A 23,004-nucleotide genomic window follows, 5' to 3' on the forward strand; every position below is an offset into this window, starting at 1 on the left:
TACCCTGAAGGAGCAGCAAAGCGCCACAGCAGAGATTTGAGTATCTGTCCATAGGACCACTTTAAGTCATACACTCCACAGAGCTGGGCTTTACGGAAGTTTCCAGAAAAAAATAAGCAAACATGTTTGGTGTTCACCAAAAGGCATGTGGGAGACTCCCCAAACATATGGAAGAAGGTACTCTGGTCAAATGAGACTAAAATTGAGCTTTCTGGCCATCAAGGAAAACGATGTCTGGCGCAAATCCAACACCTCTCATCACCCCGAGAACAACATCCCCACGGTGAAGCATGGTGGGGGCAGCATCATGCTGTGGGGAAGTTTTTCGTCGGCAGGGACTGGGAAACTTGTCAGAATTTAAGGAATGCTGGATGGTGCTAAATACAGGGAAATTGTTGCGGGAAATCTGTTTCAGTCTTCTAGAGATTTGAGACTTGGACAGAAGTTCACCTTCCAGCAGGACAATGACCCTAAGCATACTGCTAAAGCAACACTCGAGTGGTTTAAGGGGAAACATTTACATGTCTTGGAATGGCCTAGTCAAAGCCCAGACCTCAATCCAATTGAGGATCTGTGGTATAACTTAAAGAATGCTGTACACCAGCGGAACCCATCCAACTTGAAGGAGCTGGAGCAGTTTTGCCTTGAAGAATGGGCAAAAATCCCAGTGGCTAGATGTGCCAAGTTTATAGAGACATACCCCAAGAGACTTGCAGCTGTAATTGCGGCAAAAGGTGGCTCTACAAAGTATTGACTTTTTTTTGGGGGGGGGGGTAAATAGTTATGCACGTTCAAGTAGTTTTTCTGTCTTATTTGTTTGTTTCACAAGAAAAAATATTTTGCATCTTCAAAGTGGTAAGCATGTTGTGTAAATCAAATGATACAAGCCACCCCAAAAATCTATTTTAATTCCAGGTTCTAAGGCAACAAAATAGGAAAACTGCCAAGCAAGCCACTGTAGCTCCTCCTATGTGTGAAATTTGTCCTGGCACAGTGGGCCCCCAGCATTGCTGCTTGCAGCTATATTTTTGTATACTTATTTTATAAATCCTTAGCCCCTCCTATGAAGGCATAGAACACCTTCATTGTTCCCCACTGTGTTTGGGTTAGTAATAATTTGTAGAGTGGCTCTATTTGCCTAGAGCATGCATTTATTTCACTGTTATGAATGTCTAAAGACTCCGTATGTTCTTCTGAAATATGAACACAGAAATACTGGACATTTTGAACTCTTATTATGGCGGCATGGTCTTTTTTTCTGGCCTTGGACCCCTCGTTCCCTTCCCGGTCCTGGTCTTAACTCAGTCTCGTCTCCCCCCCCTCTTCCAGTCTTGGTGTTGACTCAGACTCAACTTGCTCCGTTCTTAGTCTTGAATCGGTCTCGCTTCAGGTGGTCTCGAACACAACACTGGCTAGCTCTAATTGGCTGTATCTGCACGAAAACTCAGATATTTTTAATCCTATAGCTTGTTCTCCATCTTCTTTTTAAATAGTGAGACAACATGTTTTCAACACTTTTATTTCCATGACTCAAAACTCATTTTCTCATGCTCGCTCTCCTCTCACTGCAGCAGACATATCGTGAGCAATATGTTTGGAACATAAAATTGCAATACAATCGCAGTATTGTATCTCTATACATACACTGTGCCTTCAGAAAGTATTCATACCCCTTGACTTTTTCTACATTTTGTCAGGATACAACCTGAATTAAGATTAAATTTAGATTTTTGGTCACTGGCATACACACAATACCCCATAATGTCAAATTGAAATTATGTTTAGACATTTTTACAAATTAATTAAAAATTTGGAAACTGAAATGTATTGAGTCAATAAATATTCAAGCCCTTTGTTAGGGCAAGCCTAATTAAGTTTAGAAGTAAAAATGTGCTTAACAAGTCACATAATGAGTTGCATGGACTCACTCTGCACCTATTGGCAAAGCATTTAAAAAAGCAGACATTGAATATCCCTTTGACCATGTTGAAGTTATTAATTACACTTTGGATGGTGTATCAAAACACCTAGTCACTACAAAGATACAGGCGTCCTTCCTAACTCAGCTGCAGGAGAGGAAGGAAACCGCTCAGAGATATCAACATGAGGCCAATGGTGACTTTAAAACAGTTAGAGTTTAATGGCTGTGAAAGGAGAAATTGACAGAGTGAAAAGAAGGAAGCCTGTGCAGAATAAAAAATATTCCAAAACATGCATCCTGTTTGCAACAAGCACTACAGTAATACTGCAAAAAATGTGGCAAAGCAATACACTTTTTTGTGCTGATTACAAAGGGTTGTGTGTGGGGCAAATACAATACAATACATTACTCAATACCACTCTCCATATTTTCAAGCATAGTGGTGCCTGCATCATGTTATGGTATGCTTGTAATCGTTAAGTACTGGGGAGTTTTTCAAGATAAAAAATAAAGAAAATGGAGCTGAGTACAGGCAAAAATCCTAGAGGAAAACCTGGTTCAGTCTGCTTTCCACCAAACATTGGGAGAATAAATCACCTTTCAGCAGGACAATAACCTAAAACACAAGGCCAAACCTACACAAAAGTTGCTTACCAAGAAGCCAGGGCATGTTCCTGAGTAGCCGAGTTACAGTTTTGACTTAAATCTACTAGATGATTTATGGCAACATCTGAAAATGGTTGTCTAGCAACAATCAATTTGACAGAGCTTGAAGAATTTTGAAAAGAATGGGCAAATGATACACAATCCAGGTGTGGAAAGCTCTATAGAGACTTACCCAGAAAGACTCACAGCTGTAAGCATTGCTAAAGTTGCTTCTACAATGTATTGACTCAGGGGTTTGAATACTTACAGTACCAGTCAAAAGTTTGGACACACCTACTCATTCAAGATTTTCTTAATTTTTACTATTTTCTACATTGTAGAATAATAATGAAGACATTAAAACTATGAAATAACACATATTGTGGTAACCCCCCCAAAAATTCAACAAATCAAAATATATGTTATATTTGAGATTCTTCAAAGTAGCCATCCTTTGCCTTGATGACAGCTTTGTACACCCTTAAAATTCTCTCAACCAGCTCCATGAGGTAGTCACCTGGAATGCATTTCAATTAACAGGTGTGCCTTGTAAAAGGTTTTTGTGGAATTTCTTTCCTTCTTAATGCATTTGAGCCAATCCGTTGTGTTGTGACAAGGTAGGGGTGATATAGGGAAGGTAGCCCTATTTGGTAAAAGACCAAGTCCCTATTATGGCAAGAACCGCTCAAATAAGCAAAGAGAAACAACAGTCCATCATTACTTTCAGACATGAAGGTCAGTCAATGCGGAACATTTCAAGGACTTTGAAAGTTTATTCAAGTGCTTTCGCAAAAACCATCAAGAACTACGATGAAACTGGCTCTAATGAGGACCGCCACAGAAAAGGAAGACCCAGAGTTACCTCTGCTGCAGAGGATAACTTCATTAGAGTTACCAGACTCAAAAATTGCATCCCAAATAAATGCTTCACTAAGTTCAAGTAACAGGAATATCTCAACATCAACTGCTCAGAGGAGACTGTGTGAATCAGGCCTTCATGGTCGAATTGCTGCAAAGAAACCACTACTAAAGGACACCAATAATAAGAAGAGATTTACTTGGGCCAAGAAACACGAGCAATGGACATCAGACCGGTGGAAATCTGTTCTTTGGTCTGATGAGTCAAAATGTGAGATTTTTGGTTCCAACCGCCATGTCTTTGTGAGACGCAGAGTAGGTAAACGGATGATCTCCGCATGTGTGGTTCCCACTGTGAAGTATGGAGGAGGAGGTATGATGGTGCTTTGCTGGTGACACTGTCTGTGATTTATTTAGAATTCAAGGCACACTTAACCAGCATGGCTACCACAGCATTCTGCAGCGATATGCCATCCCATCTGGTTTGCGCTTAGTGGGACTATCATTTGTTTTTCAACAGGACAATGACCCAACACACACCTTCAGGCTGTGTAAGGGCTATTTGACCAAGAAGGAGAGTGATGAAGTGCTGCATCAGATGACATGGCCTCCACAATCACCTGACCTCAACCCATTTGAGATGGTTTGGGAAGAGTTGGACCGCAGATTGAAGGAAAAGCAGCCAACAAGTGCTCAATATATGTGGGAACTCCTTCAAGACTGTTGGAAAAGCATTCCAGGTGAACCTGGTTGAGAGAATTCCAAAAGTGTGCAAAGCTGTCATCAAGGCAAAGGGTGGCTACTTTGAAAAATCTCAAATATGTTTTGATTTGTTGTAACACTTTTTTTGTTACTTCATGATTCCGTATGTATTATTACATAGTTTTGATGTTTTCACTATTATTCTACAATGTAGACAATAGTAACAATAAAAGAAAACCCTTGAATGAGTAGATGTGTCGAAACTTTTGACTAGTACTGTAGTATTGGTTTCAGGTTAGGAGTCAATTTTGACAGAATTAATTTAAATATTTCATGACTTCTACTTGAACATAAAGCCTTTATTTGAGACACTTCAGTCAGTTTCAAAGTAAAGTGAGTTCAATTTAGCTAGTGCACAAAACTTTTAGCAAGCAAGATGGAGGCTTCTGTCACTTGTCACTTGACATACTGTAATCTCGGTTACCCAAAGGCAAAATGATGTTGCCAAAGTTAGTTATTTCCTGTTTTACTACTGGGGGGGAATGCCGTTAACAATAGAGGGAAATAGTAACGGCGTACTTTTTTTGGGCACCAACTCCGTCATGGTTCATTGGACAAAGCCTACAGGGACAATAATGGCATTTTTTGAGAAACTTTGAAAATAAGGTCTGTGGTAAACACAGGCATAGGAGATCATATACGTTTTGTTCCATGAGATAATCTTCATCAGCTAACTTCACTGTGAATTTTGAAGAATTGATGTAATAATAAAAAAAATCAAATCAAATGTATTTATATAGCCCTTTTTACATCAGCTGATATCTCAAAGTACTGTACATAGATTCAGCCTAAAACCCCAAACAGCAAGCAATACAGGTGTAGAAGCACAGTGGCTAGGAAAAACTCCCTAGAAAGGCCAAAACCTAGGAAGAAACCTAGAGAGGAACCAGGCTATGAGGGGTGGCCAGTCCTCTTCTGGCTGTGCCGGGTGGAGATTATAACAGAATGGCCAAGATGTTCAAATGTTCATAAATGACCAGCATGGTCAAATAATAATAATCACAGTAGTTGTCGAGGGTGCAGCAAGTCAGCACCTCAGGAGTAAATGTCAGTTGGCTTTTCATAGCTGATCATTAAGAGTATCTCTACCGCTCCTGCTGTCTCTAGAGTTGAAAACAGCAGGTCTGGGACAGGTAGCACATCCGGTGAACAAAAACAAATAGCTCATAAAGGCTTCATAATTCATAAAGGTCATGTTAACTGAATTATATTATCTTGTAGAACAAAATGTATAAGATCTCGAAAGCCTGATCTCATAACTTATTTTCGGCGTTTAACCCAAAACCCTATTCTTTCCCCATTAAGTTTCCACATTAATGGCTAAATGAACCAGAGGTAAGTAATTTCAAGTTTTTGGGACTACAAGCTGGAGAGTTCTATTATGTTTACCTTTGTTCAAAGGAAGGAAGCAAAGTATCCTCCCTTGCAAATGCAAACTCTAGGCCAAACCCTTCCCATCCACTAATTTCACCCATGTTTATCAAAAAGCTAATTTTTGTTTTCATTAATTGTTATGATACAGACAATCTTTACTTTTGGTTATGGAATCTGTTTACATCACAGGAGGCTGCTGAGGGGAGGACAGCTCATAATAATGGCTGGAATGGCGCGAATTGAATGGCATCAAACACATGGAAACCATGTGTTTTTGTGTTGGATGTATTTGATAGCGTTCCACTACAGCCATTATCACGAGCCCATCCTCCTCAATAAAAGGTTCCACCAACCTTCTGTGATCCACACATGCGTTTGAAAATCACCGCACCAGTTCACGCACCGCCTTAGAACCCCACTGAAGAAGACGCATCGCCTTCGCCCAATCCTTATAGTCCAAATAATCAATGACGAAATCCCCAAACCAGGAACTACTGCTGCTCGTAATCACATAATTCTACGTGAGTTTTGAAAGAGTCTCGTTGTTTCACCTGTCCACGAGAGATTAGACATATTGCAATCTGAATGAACAGAGAATCGATAGTTCAGTCACATGAATACAAATACGTTTGGCTTACCCCAAGAAGGCACATTTTTAACTCTCTGCGCCATATCGATCTCCAAATTAATAGAACGTTAATGAACATTCCAACCACGTGACTGATTGCTAGCTAGCAGATGTTTCAGTTACTGGCAAATAACTTAACTTCATCAAATAACATACCGCTCGAAACAAATACAAAGTAAGTCCTCAACTTGGGAACGTTAAAACTCATTGATATAATTTGCCATATGTTGATTAATGTAGCTAAGAAGGTATAAAATAGTACCGCATCGACTCCATCTTGAACTACGATCCAATGTGTCACGTGACAGTTATGTTTATTTTTGGTTTGGAAATATAGCAATGAAGCCATTATGTTCGTTGCAATAATCATGAAGTAGATTCCGTCACAAATAAAATTATTGTTGATGAACACACACAAAAAAAACATCAGGAAGTACTTTCAGGAAGTAGTTTTGCTTACGTTGAGTGACAGCCCACACGGTAGCTCGTCGAGCAGATAATCAAGATGGCAGGTAATGTGGCTGTCATAATAACATCTATTCGAAACTTGAACAAAATAGTTGTTGTAAAAATAAGTATTTTCTGAAAAGTTTCATGTATTGGCATGTCATTTCTGGTTGTGTGTGTTGTTTTCGATCAATTACAAAACCTTGGCAGCAAGCTGGGTTTTTAAGCGAAAATGCTAGCTCGTTAGCTATAGCTAACTGTTAGCTAATGTCGGCTAACTCTGCTTTCTAGCTAGCCAGTTCTAGTATTTCTAACTATATGTTTGTTGTTGACAACACTAACACTGTAAATGTTGTTTCTAGGTATTGGTTGTAGCTATAATGTATTTTGTATTCGGTCTAGCTACTAGCTAGGTAGGTAGCCGATGTTAGCTAACCTTAGTTAAATATGTCAGGTAGATTTGCTTTCAAGCCTAAGCTAGTTAGCTACGTTAGCCGGTTGACCTAGCAAGCTAGCCTCTACGCCGATATCTTTGCATACCAAATCCAGCTCAAAACCAAAACAAAGACCTATAGTAACGTTAGCTAGCAAGTTACCTTGTGATTTGGCAACCTTATATACAGTAGCTTGCTAGCAATGTTAACGTGTGTTCGATCATTTCCTTGGCTGAAACAGCATAAACAAGAGTTGTTATGGGACGGATTTGTTTTTTAGTTTAGTTATAGAATTAGCCCAGAAATGTCCCTATGTTATATTTTGGCAGCTAGCCACTGCACTCTGTGGTCTTACTTATTACCACTGGATTAGGCTAAAGTTAGCTAGCTAGATGTCTCCTTGGCTTCAACCAAATCAAATGTATTAACTAGCTAACGTTAGATCATTGAGGCACTTGGCCATTTTCTCCTACATAGTAACAGTTGACGTATTAGCCAACCCTCTGATCCCCAGGGAGCGATGTAACTATATGATGACTGACGGTATGTTGATAACATATTTGTAAAAGCAGTACTCTACACCATTCCATTTTGCAGGTCTGTCTTTATATTTTGAAGATAGTCATGATGATTTGGATGACTGTGAGTATTCCCCCTCCATCAATATGTTTCAAACGCCATGTTCAATTCTTGTGTAGTTCATGTAGAAAGAGTTACTGAGACTAGGAAACATATGATGCAGGCTGTTCTGACACCTTCCACAGTTTGAAGCTTTTAGGGAGCCTGCAGTTTCTGGTTGACCCTTTTCATCCACATGAAGTGTAACACTTAACAGTCACCCCCTAATATTATATGTCAGATGCCTCCCCCTGGGTTCAGGCGAGCTATTATTAGCAATATAGACCATATATTCCTCTTGTTTAGGGCAATTAAACATCATACTAGACCCCCTTACGCAGGGCTTTCACATAGCCTACCAATTTTGTAACTGAAATAGACAGTGGTCACTTTTTCACTTGCTTACTCCGGTTAAAAGTCTTACTACTTGTGCCCGGATCACTTCAAAGCTCACTTATACCAATATGATAATTGCAACCCAGAGCTTATTTTGACAGCAGTGGTTCCTTGTTTAAATTAATGTGCTTACTTTCCTGATCTCCTCACTCACTAACTCAATCTCGAACAATTCTGATTGATTGATTCTGAATTTGTGATTTTCAACCTGGACAGTTGGGTTCGATGACTATGGATCAGAGTGTGACGGAATTCGGATCACAGCTTTCCTGGATGCAGGGCAGGACAATCTCACCCCCCTGGGGAGACTAGAAAAATATGCCTTCAGTGAAAACGTCTTCAACAGGTAAGACTGAATATGATGACTCACTTGGATACATGCCACAGGGAAGCAATAGGAAATATTTAGAGATAATGTGATGTTCAAGATGACTGCCATTTGTTTTTGCAATGTTTGACCGCAATACAGTGTTGACTGAAAAGTTCTGGTTCTATGTGTTCTTGTGAATTCAACAGACCTGCGTTCATGGCTTGGCATGGCAAGAATGTAACAAATTATGTCGGGGCGTTAATGAATGGGCTGAGTGAAGGCCGGGCATTCGGTACTGCCAGGTCTCTCACTCACACTGCATCAAGACATGAACTTGTTAGGGACCACTCTTGTTAAGACGGGCCTGGTTTGACCTAAGTGTTTCTGATGTGGGTTCTTGCTTTCTGCCCATTGAAAGATAAAAGCTTGCCAGATGCCCTCAGTGGTTTTAAAGACCTCAGTGTGCTTTTGGCATAGCTTGTGCACATCGCCTCTGCAAACCTTTAACAGCACCTCATCAACAGCCCTCCATTGCCCCCAGTTGAATTCAACTCATGGAAAGGTTGTTTTCATGCTCTGCTTGTTGAGTTCAAGTCCTCAGTCGGGTGATTTCCAAGTTTGTCAGTTATGGGCCATTATGCTGCTTTGGCTAGATGTTGGCACAGACATTAACTTGGGGCTTGTGTTGCTTTCTAGGCAGATCGTGGCACGCGGGCTGCTTGATGTGCTTCGAGAGTTCAGTGAGAATGAGAATGACTTTATTAGTGTCATGGAGACAGTTGCCCGAATGTCAGAAGACGGAGGTAGATGTTTTTTTTTTTATCTGTCCCTCATATTATCTCATTATTTTACAATTATGTCATTTGTTTGTGAGATTGGGGTCAATTCCATTCCAATTGCGGTCACTGGAATTGGACATGGAAGGTTAGCTATCAATTGGAGTGCAATTGAATCATTTAATTGACATTTACATGTCTGATTTGATCCCCAAATTGACATATATGTGCAATTGACCCTAAACCCCTAATACAAAATAAATTGTATTGTTAGGACTTTTTTTATGCATGTTTGTGATCATCATCTCCCTATGTGTGTGTCTGTGTCATCTTCGTGCATGTGCATGTCCTCAGAGCCCACAGTGCGCGCCGAGCTGATGGAGCAGGTGCCCAACATCGCCATGTTCCTGCACGAGAGCCAGCCCAACTTCCCAGCAGCCTTCTCCAGATACCTAGTGCCCATCGTGGTGCGCTATCTCACAGACCCCAATAACCAGGTAGGACCAAATGACTCTCACTCTAACTGCAAACGATGGACCACAACGAAATGTTGATATTATCTTAAGCAGTTAAGACATTTCTGGATCCCTGTTCCTGTCATTTGTGTTTTTGGATTATAAAGGTGGATTGTTAGGGCTAAATGTAATTCCACAAGTTAAACGCAACATGCAAGAATATCAAAGATTTTACAGAATTACAGTTCATATGAGGAAATCAGTCAAAATGAAATGCATTCATAAGGCCTTAATCTATGGATTTCACATGACTGGGAATACAGATCAGCATCTGCAAATAATACCTTTTTTTCACTATTGGTTTGAGTAAGCATTCCACTGTAAGGTCTACACCTGTTGTATTCGGCGCACGTGACAAATTAACTTTGAGTTGATCTGTTGGTCACAAATACCCTAAAAGTAAAGGGTCTCAGGATCTCGTCACGGTATTTCTGTGCATTCAAATTGACATCGATAAAATGCATTTGTTTGTTTTCCATAGCTTATGCCTGCCCTTATCATAACCACACAGCCACCATGGAGCACTCTGTTCACAATGTTGGATATACTGCCAAATAATCTAAAATGATGTTGGAGGAGGGTTATGGTAGAGAAATGAATGTTCAATACTCTGGCAACAGCTCTTGTGGTCATTCCTGCAGTCAGCATGTCAATTGCACACTCCCTCAAAACTTGAGACATCTTTGGCATTTGCACATTTTAGAGTGGCCGTTTATTGTCCCCAGCACAAGGGTAATGATCATGCTGTTTAATCAGCTTCTTGATATGCCACACCTGTCAGGTGGATGGATTAACTTGGCAAAGGAGTAATGTTCACTAACAGGGATGTAAACAAATTTATGCACAACATTTGAGCAAAATAAGCTTTTTGTGCGTATGGAGAATTTCTGGCATCTTTTTGTTCAGCTCATGAAACATGGGACCAACACTTTATATTTTTTTCAGTGTAGTTAATGTTCGTTTTAACTTGTTAGCATTTAGCAAACAGTGTCTGGCATTTTGCTATTAGTTTGTGCTAATTTTGTTAGCATTATAGTAATAGAGGCCCAATGGTTCTTTTAGCTCCCCTTGTGTGCTATGCCACTGCACTGAAGATAGGAAACACTGTCACCACTGATAAATCCACCATAATTGAGAATTTCAATAAGCATTTTTCTACGGCTGGCCATGCTTTCCACCTGGCTACTCCTACCCCGGACAACAGCACTGCACCCCCAACAGCAACTCGCCCAAGCCTTCCCCATTTCTCCTTCTCCCAAATCCATTCAGCTGATGTTCTGAAAGAGCTGCAAAATCTGGACCCCTACAAATCAGCCGGGCTAGACAATCTGGACCCTTTCTTTCTAAAATTATCTGCCGAAATTGTTGCCACCCCTATTACTAGCCTGTTCAACCTCTCTTTCGTGTCGTCTGAGATTCCCAAAGATTGGAAAGCAGCTGCGGTCATCCCCCTCTTCAAAGGGGGGGACACTCTTGACCCAAACTGCTACAGACCTATATCTATCCTACCGTGCCTTTCTAAGGTCTTCGAAAGCCAAGTCAACAAACAGATTACCGACCATTTCGAATCTCACCATACCTTCTCTGCTATGCAATCTGGTTTCAGAGCTGGTCATGGGTGCACCTCAGCCACGCTCAAGGTCCTAAACGATATCTTAACCGCCATCGATAAGAAACATTACTGTGCAGCCGTATTCATTGATCTGGCCAAGGCTTTCGACTCTGTCAATCACCATATCCTCATCGGCAGACTCGACAGCCTTGGTTTCTCAAATGATTGCCTCGCCTGGTTCACCAACTACTTCTCTGATAGAGTTCAGTGTGTCAAGTCGGAGGGTCTGCTGTCCGGACCTCTGGCAGTCTCTATGGGGGTGCCACAGGGTTCAATTCTTGGACCGACTCTCTTCTCTGTATACATCAATGAGGTCGCTCTTGCTGCTGGTGAGTCCCTGATCCACCTCTACGCAGACGACACCATTCTGTATACTTCCGGCCCTTCTTTGGACACTGTGTTAACAACCCTCCAGGCAAGCTTCAATGCCATACAACTCTCCTTCCGTGGCCTCCAATTGCTCTTAAATACAAGTAAAACTAAATGCATGCTCTTCAACCGATCGCTACCTGCACCTACCCGCCTGTCCAACATCACTACTCTGGACGGCTCTGACTTAGAATACGTGGACAACTACAAATACTTAGGTGTCTGGTTAGACTGTAAACTCTCCTTCCAGACCCATATCAAACATCTCCAATCCAAAGTTAAATCTAGAATTGGCTTCCTATTTCGCAACAAAGCATCCTTCACTCATGCTGCCAAACATACCCTTGTAAAACTGACCATCCTACCAATCCTCGACTTTGGCGATGTCATTTACAAAATAGCCTCCAATACCCTACTCAACAAATTGGATGCAGTCTATCACAGTGCAATCCGTTTTATCACCAAAGCCCCATATACTACCCACCATTGCGACCTGTACGCTCTCGTTGGCTGGCCCTCGCTTCATACTCGTCGCCAAACCCACTGGCTCCATGTCATCTACAAGACCCTGCTAGGTAAAGTCCCCCCTTATCTCAGCTCGCTGGTCACCATAGCATCTCCCACCTGTAGCACACGCTCCAGCAGGTATATCTCTCTAGTCACCCCCAAGACCAATTCTTTCTTTGGCCGCCTCTCCTTCCAGTTCTCTGCTGCCAATGACTGGAACGAACTACAAAAATCTCTGAAACTGGAAACACTTATCTCCCTCACTAGCTTTAAGCACCAACTGTCAGAGCAGCTCACAGATTACTGCACCTGTACATAGCCCACCTAAAATTTAGCCCAAACAACTACCTCTTTCCCAACTGTATTTAATTTTTATTTATTTATTTATTTTGCTCCTTTGCACCCCATTATTTTTTTATTTCTACTTTGCACATTCTTCCATTGCAAAACTACCATTCCAGTATTTTACTTGCTATACTGTATTTACTTTGCCATCATGGCCTTTTTTTGCCTTTACCTCCCTTCTCACCTCATTTGCTCACATTGTATATAGATTTGTTTATACTGCATTATTGACTGTATGTTTGTTTTTACTCCATGTGTAACTCTGTGTCGTTTTATCTGTCGAACTGCTTTGCTTTATCTTGGCCAGGTCGCAATTGTAAATGAGAACTTGTTCTCAACTTGCCTACCTGGTTAAATAAAGGTAAAATAAAATAAATAAATAAAATGCCGGTAATACCGTAAATGCTGGAATAAGAGAACGACGGAATGACAATATGAAAATCTGCATACAGTCCAAGCCTAGAAACAAATGTGTGCAGTACAATAACCGCTAGCCCAGAACTGTCTGGATTTCCAGGCTCAACAAACACTTTATTGTAAAGATGTCTGTACTGACAGATGTCGTCTTTTCCCTAAGGTGCGGAAGACCAGTCAGGCGGCCCTGCTAGTGCTGTTAGAGCAGGGGCTCATCTGCAAGGGCGACATGGAGACCAAAGTGTGTCCTGTTTTACTAGACCTCACCGAACCCAGCAGCGACGATGACTACAAGATAGAGGCCGTCGCGGTAATATTGCTTTGGGTTTATTGATTCAAGCTCACATTTTGATTTAGTTCACTGAAACTGAAGAAATGCAGAATTTACTTTAATTAAATGTAATGTAAAATGCACTCGGAGCGCAACCAGAACCACTAATCTTGCCTGTATCCATTGATCATTGTTTGTAATCCCTGTTTGTCTTTATGTCCTGTAGTCTGTTACCATGTTTTTCTTTAAGTGTGTGTTTTTTCCCCCTAACTTTGATAAAGATATACCGAGCAAAAAGACATACAGGGTATAAAGATGAAAGATTAGTGGTTCTGAGCCATAATACCAAAAACAAATGTAAAAACAAAAAGGATATAGGCTGATCTCAAGAAAGAGGATAGTTGTTAGTGGACCCTAGCCAAAATATTTAGGTCAATATGAGATCAATACAGCTGCAGTGGATGGGCAGTGGCTAGACAAGGGTGCATTAATCCATGGTCACTAGCAGTACCATATGTGTTATAGAGGCTTTTATTTTTTTTGTAACCTTGACAGGTGCAATAGTGTTGTTTTTTTAGAACCAAGCAATGTGCGTCCTTTATGCTTAGAACCATAGGGTGAAGTTGACACTAAATGCTGATCTTTGGTCAGTTTTAGTAATTTCCCACTAATGGTTAAGGTTAGGATTGGGGAAGGGAGATCTGTACCTAGGGAAAACTTCATCCTCGAGCCCCTGTGGATTCCGTTACAATAGCATTGATTCCCGTGTCCTCTTCTCTCTCCTTGTTCTGTAGATCATGTGTAAGCTGGTAACCATGCTGAGCAAAGACACAGTGGAGCACCTGCTGCTGCTGCGCTTCTGTGAGCTGTGCAGTGATGCCAGGCTCTTCCAAGTCCGCAAGGTGAACACACACACACTTCTCTGTATCCAACTTGAACCCGCAGAAAACATGCTCCCACATTACATCACACTTTTGACAATAAACATTGCACACTGTTTATGGTAGTCGACAAAGGATTGTGTTTCCCATCTCGATTCATCCAACATTTTTCACAAACTGAATCATTGCAGTTGCCCAAGAATGTGATTCAGTATGAAGGCCTACAGTAATGTTGTTTTCTGTTTGGAATTTTAATCCTCTCGTGAAGTTGGTGCCAGTTGGGAAGTTGTATTTGGGTGTAGGGAAGTTGTATTTGGGTGTAGGAAAGGGAGGATTTTATTTGAACCCCTGTGGATTTCCCTGAGTTTGTGATGCCTGTAAATGTGCCTCAAAGACTGTCCCCCAATGATGCCCACTTTGTACTGTTGTATTGGAATAAGACTGACATGCATAAACATTTTATTGGATAAAACATTCAGCAAAAAATGTCTGGTACTCCAGAATTTGTGAGCCACAAAAAGGTTACATGAACAACTTTTTTTTATTATTACTCTTTTCCTTCAGGTTTGTGCAGCCAATTTCGGAGAGTTCTGTTCCATTGTGGGTCAGGATGCCACAGAGAAACTACTGGTGAGAAACATTTGAAAAAAATGTCACTAGAATGTTTGTTTATTTCCTCCTCACAATCTCAAAGATATGTACATGTCTATCATTACACAACATACTGTTGTGGTATTGGTCGTAAATTACTAGTGGTTTTACCGCCATTGTGTTTTTCACATTCCTTAAAGGAAAATTCCACCCAAAAAACTATCTTGGTATTTGTTTCATTAGCCCATTGTTGACCATAGTCCCAAAATGTTTTTCTTACGTTAACAATAGGCTAATGAAACCAATACCAAGAGTTTTCCTTTAACATATGTTCATTGGGACACATCATAGCAAAAAGTTAACAGCTAAAATATATTTGAATTTCACTCTGTTGTAGTTAGGGAAGTGGGGTATATTCATTAAGAGCCTAATGGAAGCCAACTGGATGAAACTGGGAGGGATCTACCTGAATTGGACTGATGAGAAACTTGTTTGCTACAGTCTCCACTAATGAATACATCCCTGGTAATCATTATCTTTTGTCACCAGATGTCCAAGTTCTTTGACCTGTGCTCGGATAGCCTGTGGGGCATCCGGAAGGCGTGTGCAGAGTGCTTCATGATCGTCTCCAACTCCACCTCCCCAGGAGTGCGACGCACTAAACTGTCCCCCCTCTTCATCAGCCTCATCAGTGACCAGTCTCGCTGGGTAAGAGCCTACGCCAGATGCACACATATAAACACCATACTATTCTGGTGATGTTTGTATGAAACATATTTTCTGCGAGAATGGCCTTAAATTACAATGATAAGTAATTCTCTTGATAATGAATTGATGGTGAACATCATAGAGATGCATATTAATTATGTGTGTGTTACTATGTACTATTCAATGATGTGGTAAACATACTCTCTTGACCCTCCAGGTGCGCCAGGCTGCCTTTCAGTCTCTGGGACGCTTCATCTCCACCTTTGCCAACCCCTCCAGCACAGGCCTCTACTTCAAAGAGGACGGCACACTACTGGAGGTCCCCAGGTGTCCCTTTGACAGGTTAGGGTTAGGGTTTGACTCGGGGGGCCGAAAACAATATTCAAAATGGACCATATTAGTCAAATGTAACAAAACTTGTTGTGAATTTTTTTATGTATAAAACAATGTTTGTAATTGAAAAGGAAAATTAAGAGGGCTCTCTGGTTGGCTCTCTGTTGCAGAGATTCCCCCCTCAGTATCGAGTCCTCCATGCGCTGCTCCTTCAACGGCCCCACAGAGAGACCCTCGCACCCACCCATCAACCAAGATGGCCGCTCCACCCCAACTCTAGAATGCATGTCCGGGGGAGACCGCGGGAGCGACTCCACACACACTCCTCCCCGAGGCCGACACGAAGTCCAGGAACGCAACAACAACCCTCCCACAAACAACGAGGAGACGGAACAAACGGACGAGAATTTTAACTCTTTCCACTACTGGAGGCCTCCGTTACCGGATATCAGCGAGGAGCTGGAGATGTTGAAGGACCAGGTTCCTCTGCAGAACCAGACGGCGGGAATTAAAGAGGGAGAGAAGGAGGAGATGGTGGTGCTAGAGGACGGGGAGATGGCTAGTCTGAAGCCAGTCACCAGCTCTCAGATCCAGAAGGTGTTGGACTGCCTCCAGCCCCACATGGATGACCCCGATGCACAAGGTGAGGGTTGAGGAAAGCATCTTTTCAAAGGTTTTTAATAAAGTAATTTTTTCATTATAATTGGTGCATAATTAAGAACAAAGTGTTGAATGGTGACACAATGGGCTGGATATCATCCACAATCACAGCATTATTTGACTCAGTGATCTTATTGGAACTGACAGCAATTTAGCAACATAAAATCATATACACCCCCAGGAAGAATGACGCCTTTAAATAATTTGAAGCAAGCACTTCAATATTGACATTTTCAGGTTTTCATACTGTCATCGATTGTTTAGAAATGACGTAGAATAAGGCATTTTTGAAAATTCTATAGCAATAGAGTGGGAGAGCGGCCGTGCGATTGGACAGTTGATAGACACTGCAGTAAATAAAAACCAGGACTGGACTCTACACAGACCTATATGCAAATAAGCCATACAGGCCTACCATCATTCTCTTTGAACTGGACTGCGTGTTTACGGGTAGCAGTAGCAACAGCGCGACTTTAGATCGTTAGAGAGCATTTGCCAAAAGCCACAAAATAAACCTGAAAGGATTTCTGCAAATATGTATATACCACAGGAGTCCTCCTACATTTGAGACAAGGCTGAGTTTAGCCCACAAATCTCCACCGCGCGAGCCCAAGGGGACGTAACACCGGACAGGAAGATCACGTCGGTGACTCAACCCACTCAAGTGACGCACCCCTCCTAGGGACGGCATGGAAGAGCAATAGTAAGCCAATGAGGCAGAATTCCAGTGGAGAGAGGAGCCGGCCAGGCAGAGACAGCAAGGGCACTTCGTTGCTCCAGTTCCTTGCCGTTCACTTTTTCATCCCTGGGCCAGACTACACTCAATCGTAAGACTCACTGAAGAGATGAGTCTTCAATAAAGACTTAAAGGTCGAGACCGAGTCTGCGTCTCTCACATGGATAGGCAGAACATTCCATAAAAATTGAGCTCTATAGGGGTTATAGGAGAAAACCCTGCCTCCAGCTGTTTGCTTAGAAATTCTAGGGACAATAAGGAGGCCTGCGTCTTGTGACCGTAGCGTACCTGTAGGTATGTATGGTAAGACCAAATCGGAGCGATGGGTAGTAGCAAGCCCATTTAATGCTTTGTAGGTTAGCAGTAAAACCTTGAAATCAGCCCTTGCCTTAACAGCACTGGTGTACAATAGTTTGAAGTCGGAAGTTTACATACACTTAAGTTGGAGTCATCAAAACTACTTTTTCAACCACTCCACAAATTTCGTTTAGGACATCTACTTTGCATGACACAAGTAGTTTTTCCAACCATTGTCTAGACCGATTATTTCACTGTATCACAATTCCAGTGGATCAGAAGTTTACATACACTAAGTTGACTGTGCCTTTAAACCGCTTGGAAAATTCCAGAAAATTATGTCATGGCTTTAGATGCATCTGATAGGCTAATTGACATCATTTGAGTCAATTGGAGGTGTACCTGTGGATGTATTTCAAGGCCTACCTTCAAACTCAGTGCCTCTTTGCTTGACATCATAGGAAAATCAAAAGAAATCAGCCCAGGAAGACCCCAGGGGAAAAAATGTAGACCTCCACAAGTCTGGTTCATCCTTGGGAGCCATTTCCAAATGCCTGAAGGTACCACGTTCATCTGTACAAATAAAAGTTTGCAAGTATAAACACCATGGGACCACGCATCCACCATACCACTCAGGAAGGAGATTGTTCATCTCTAGGAGACAGAACACTACTTTGGTGCGAAAGGTGCAAATAAATCCCAGAACAACAGCAAAGGACCATGTGAAGATGCTGGAGGAAACGGGTACAAAAGTATCTATATCCACAGTAAAACAAGTCCTATATTGACATAACCTGAAAGGCCGCAACGCAAGGAAGAAGCCACTGCTCCAAAATCGCCATAAAAAAGCCAGACTACAGTTTGTAACTGGGGACAAAGATCGTACTTTTTGGAGAAATGTCCTCTGGTCTGATGAAACAAAAATATAACTGTTTGGCCATGATGACCATTGTTATGTTTGGAGGAAAAAGGGGGGTGCTTGCAAGCCAAAGAACACCATCCCAACCGTGAAGCACGGGGGTGGCAGCATCATGTTGTGTGGGTGCTTTGCTGCTGGAGGGACTGGTGCACAAAAAAGATGGCATCATGAGTTGGAAAATTATGTGGATATATTGAAGCACATCTCAAGACATCAGTCAGGAAGTTAAAGCTTGGTTGCTAATGGGTCTTCCAAATGGACAATGACCCCAAGCATACTTCCAAAGTTGTGGCAAAATGGCCTAAGGACAACAACGTCAATGTATTGGATTGGCCATCACAAAGCCCTGACCTCAAGCCTATAGAAATTGTGGGCAAAACTGAATACGCATGTGCGAGCAAGGAGGCCTACAAACCTGACTCAGTTACAGCAGCTCTGTCAGGAGGAATGGGCCACAATTCACCCAATTTATTGTGGGAAGCTTGTGGAAGGCTACCCAAAACATTTGACCCATGTTAAACAATTTAAAGGCAATGCTACCAAATACTAATTGAGTGTATGTAAACTTCTGACCCACTGGGAATTTGATGAAAGAAAAATGCTGAAAATAAATCACTCTTATTCTGACATTTCACATTCTTAAAATAAAGTGGTGATCCTAACTGACCTAAAACTGCATTTTTACTAGGATTAAATGTCAGGAATTGTGAAACACTTACACCGTAGCCAAATAAGCTGAGTTTATGTAAACCTCCGACTTCAACTGTATATTTATTTTTTGGGGTTCTAGTCAGGATTCTTGCAGCCGTATTTATTTAGTGCTTTATCCGGGTAGCCGGAGAGTATAGCATTGCAGTAGTCTAATCTAGAAATGACAAAAACATGGATGAACTTTTCTGCATAATTTTGACCAAACGTTTGATTTTTGCAATGTTATGAAGACAGAAAAAAGCTGCCCTTGAAATTTTCTTGATATGTTTTCGTCAAAAGAGAGATTAGGGTCCAGAGTAACGCGGAAGTCCTTGTAGTTTTATTTGAGACGACTGTACAACCTTCAAAATTAATTGTCAGATCCAACAGCAGACCTCTGTTTTGTCCGAGTTTAAATGTAGAACATTTGCCGCCATCCACTTCCTTAAGTCTGAAACACAGGCTCCCAGGCTAGGCAATTTTGGGGCTTCACCATGTTTCATCGAAATGTACAGCTGTGTATCGTCCGCATAGCAGTGAAAGTTGACCTTGTGTTTCCGAATGACATCACCAAGAGGTAGAACATATTGTGAAAACAGTATTACCACTAAATGGAACCTTGAGGAACGCCGACACGTACTATTGATTTGTCAGAAGACAAGCCATCCAGAGACTAACTGACATCTTTGCGACAGATAAGATCTAAACCAGGCAAGAACTTGTCCGTGTAGACTAATTTGGGATCTCTCCAATGTGGTGATCGATGGTCAAAAGCAGCACTAATGTCTGGAGCACGAGCACAGATATAGAGCCTTGGTATGACACCATGAAAAGGTTATTTACCGCCTTCGAGTGTAGTCTCAGTGCTATGATGGGCTCTAAAACCAGACTGAAGCATTTTGTATACAATGTCTTCAGGAAGGCAGTGAGTTGTTTTTTGTGAACTTTTTTGTAAAATATTTGAAAGGGATGGGAAATTCGAAGGTACGTTTTTGTTTTTTAACATTTTCCAGGTCACGGTTTGGCCTTTTCAAGAGAGGCCTTATTACTGCCACTTTTAGTGAGTTTGGTACACATCATGTGGGTAGGGAGCCATTTATTATGTTCCACATAGGAGGGCCAACCACAGGAAGTAGCTCTTTCAGTAGTTCGGCTGGAATAGGGTCCAGTATACAGCCTGAGGATTTATAGGCCATTGCCATTTTCATGAATGTGTCGAGATCTAGGATAAAACAATTAGTGTCTCCATTGATCCTAGGTCCTGGCAGTTTTGTGCAGCCTCAGGATAACCGAGCTTTGGAGAGGTATGCAGATTCAAAGAGTAGCCCTTAATTTGCTTTCTAATGATCATTAACTTTTCATCAAAGAAGTTAATGAGTTCATCACTGCTGGAGTGAAAGCTTCCCTCTCATTGAATGCTGCTTTTTAGTTCAGTTTGCGACAGTATTGAATAGACATTTTTGATTGTTCTTATTCTCCTCAATTCGTTTGGAAAAATATGATCGAGCAGCCGTGAGGGCTTTGATATTGCACGGTACTGGTCTTGCCAAGCTAGTCGGTAGACTTCCAGTTTGGTGGAGCGCCATTTCCGTTCAGATTTTCTGGATGCCTGCTTCGGGGCTCGGGTATTTTCTGTATAATTTTTAGGGGTGCGACTGCATCTAGGGTATTACGCAAGGTTAAATTTAGATCCTCGGTTAGGTGGTTTACCAATATTTGTACGTCCTTGGGTCTGGAAGGGCATCTATGAATCTTTGGGTTGTCCGAGAATTCATACCACGGCTTTTGATAATCCTTGGTTGGGGTCTGAGCAGATTATTTGTTGCGATTGCAAACATAATAAGATGGGGGTCCGATAGTCCAGATTATGAGGAAAAACATTATGAGCCACTATTTATTCCACTGGACAAAACTAGACCAGGGTATGACTGTGACAATGAGTAGGTCCAGAGACATGTTGGACAAAACCCACGGTGATGGCTCCGAAAGCCTTTTGGAGTGGGTCTGTGGACTTTTCCATGTGAATAATAAGGTCACCAAAATGTGAATTATCTGCCATGACTACAAGGTCCGATTAGCAATTCAGGGAACTCCGTGTGGAACGATGTATACGGCCCAGGAGGCCGGTAAACAGTAGCTATAAAAAGTGATTAAGTAGGCTGCGTAGTTTGACTAGAAGCTCAAGACGAAAACGCAGTATTCTTTGGAGGGGTAAATTAAAATGTGCAACACCTCTGCCTTTGCGTGATGTGTGGGGGATGGTCACTCGTGTAACCAGGAGGAGAGGCCTAATTTAACACAGTAAATTCATCAGGTTTGAGCCATGTTTTAGTGAGGCCAATCACATCAGGTTTATGATTAGTTTATTGACTGACTGCCTTGGAAGTGAGGGATCAAACATTAAGTAGCCCTATTTTGAGATGTGAGATCACTCTTTCAATTATGACAGGAATGGAGGTAATTTATTCCAGTGAGATTGCTAAAGCAAACACCATCATGTTTAGTTTTGCTCAACCTAAATCAAGCCACAGACTGTCTCAATGGTCAGCTGAGCTGACTACACTGACTGTGCTAGTGGCAGACTCCACTAAGCTGGCTGGCTAACAGCCTGCACCCTCTCTCATTGTGGAGCTAGAGGGGTTAGAGCCCTGTCTATGTTCATAGATAAGATGAGAGCACCCCTCCAGCTAGGATGGAATCCGTCACTCCTCAGTATGCCAGGTCCTGTTTGTGGGTGAGTCCTAGAAAGGGGGCCAATTATCTACAAATTCTATCTTTTTGGGAGGGGCAGAAAACAGTTTAACCAGCTGTTGAGTTGAGACTCTGCTGTTAAGCTCATCACTCCCCCTAACTGGGAGTGGACCAGAGACAGTTACTTGATGCCGACATCTTTCTAGCTAATTTACACTCTAGAGCCATGTTGCGCTTGGTGACCTCTGACTGTTTCATCCTAACATCGTTGGTGCCGACGTGGAAAACAATATCCCTATAATCTCTACACTTGCCTGTTTTAGCCTTAGCCAGCACCATCTTGGGGTTAGCCTTTACGTTGGTAGCCCTGCACAATGTGTATGATTTCTGGATGATTATTTTTAAGTCTAATATTGCAGGTAATGGAGTCACCAATGACTAGGGTTTTCAATTTGTCAGAGCTAATGGTGGGACGACTGAGAAGGTTCGGTCTCTGACTCGTTGCTTAGTGGGGAGAACCTGTTGAGCGACACCGGTTGAGTATACCAACAGCATTTCCTTCCAGAAGCCTTGAGAAAATTGTCCGGCTGCAGGGATTTTGCAGGGGATTTATACTACTGTCTGTACTTACTAGTGGCACAGATGCTATTTCATCCTTTCCTACACTGAAATTGCCATTGCTTAACGATTGCATCTGAAGCTGTGCTTGCAACACAGCTATCCTCACTGTAAGGTGATAGTTGTCATGTATGTTATGAGTTCAGCGACTGCAATTAGATGTTAATGTTACTACTTAGGTTTTTCTGCTGGTGGAGGTCCTATAGAACCATGTCCAGATAAAGCGTCCGAGGTAAAAACCGAAAAGTTTGGCAGATAGCCAAGTCACAACAAACAACACAGCAGCACGGAGACAAGTCCGGAAGTGTTGGCCAGAACGAGATGAGGTAAAATCTACTGAGTGAACAGTAGATGAACCCTCAAACTTTTTTAGCTTATAGTTGGCTGTCAAAATTGGACTGATCAACGTTGTGGAAAAGTAGCCTGCTCGCCCTTCTGCAGCTTGCCTGCTAATGCATACTTGTATCAAGCCACATTTTGGCAACTGAATGAGAACTTGCCAGCCTACCCTCCCATTTGATCGATGCCAAATACATTTGATTGACAACTAAGAGATATGTTACCTGTGGATAACAGTCCAAGTGTAGCATAGCTAGCTAAGTGATTCACATTTCTTACTAGTGGAACGAACCGGCTCATAGCCCGTAACAAAGAGAGACAATGTGGAGATCAAGGAAT

The 23,004-nt window shown here is 41.9% G+C and overlaps 1 protein-coding gene across 1 annotated transcript in view; it reads left to right on the plus strand.

Moving 5' to 3' along the window:
- Positions 1–6,544: 6,544 nt before the first annotated feature.
- LOC109891161 (serine/threonine-protein phosphatase 4 regulatory subunit 1) overlaps positions 6,545–23,004 on the plus strand; it is a 50,508-nt gene continuing 34,048 nt past the window's right edge. Inside the window, exons 1-11 of the mRNA XM_020483499.2 lie at positions 6,545–6,700; positions 7,667–7,711; positions 8,300–8,429; positions 9,090–9,196; positions 9,524–9,666; positions 13,095–13,241; positions 13,997–14,104; positions 14,648–14,713; positions 15,224–15,382; positions 15,600–15,724; positions 15,886–16,358. Coding sequence (XP_020339088.2) covers positions 6,694–6,700; positions 7,667–7,711; positions 8,300–8,429; positions 9,090–9,196; positions 9,524–9,666; positions 13,095–13,241; positions 13,997–14,104; positions 14,648–14,713; positions 15,224–15,382; positions 15,600–15,724; positions 15,886–16,358 — 1,510 coding nt within the window. The 5' untranslated portion in view covers positions 6,545–6,693. The remainder of the gene's footprint in view (positions 6,701–7,666; positions 7,712–8,299; positions 8,430–9,089; positions 9,197–9,523; positions 9,667–13,094; positions 13,242–13,996; positions 14,105–14,647; positions 14,714–15,223; positions 15,383–15,599; positions 15,725–15,885; positions 16,359–23,004) is intronic.

The sequence above is a fragment of the Oncorhynchus kisutch genome, linkage group LG1 (genome assembly GCF_002021735.2).
Source record: "Oncorhynchus kisutch isolate 150728-3 linkage group LG1, Okis_V2, whole genome shotgun sequence".
Taxonomy (NCBI): Eukaryota; Metazoa; Chordata; class Actinopteri; order Salmoniformes; family Salmonidae; genus Oncorhynchus; species Oncorhynchus kisutch.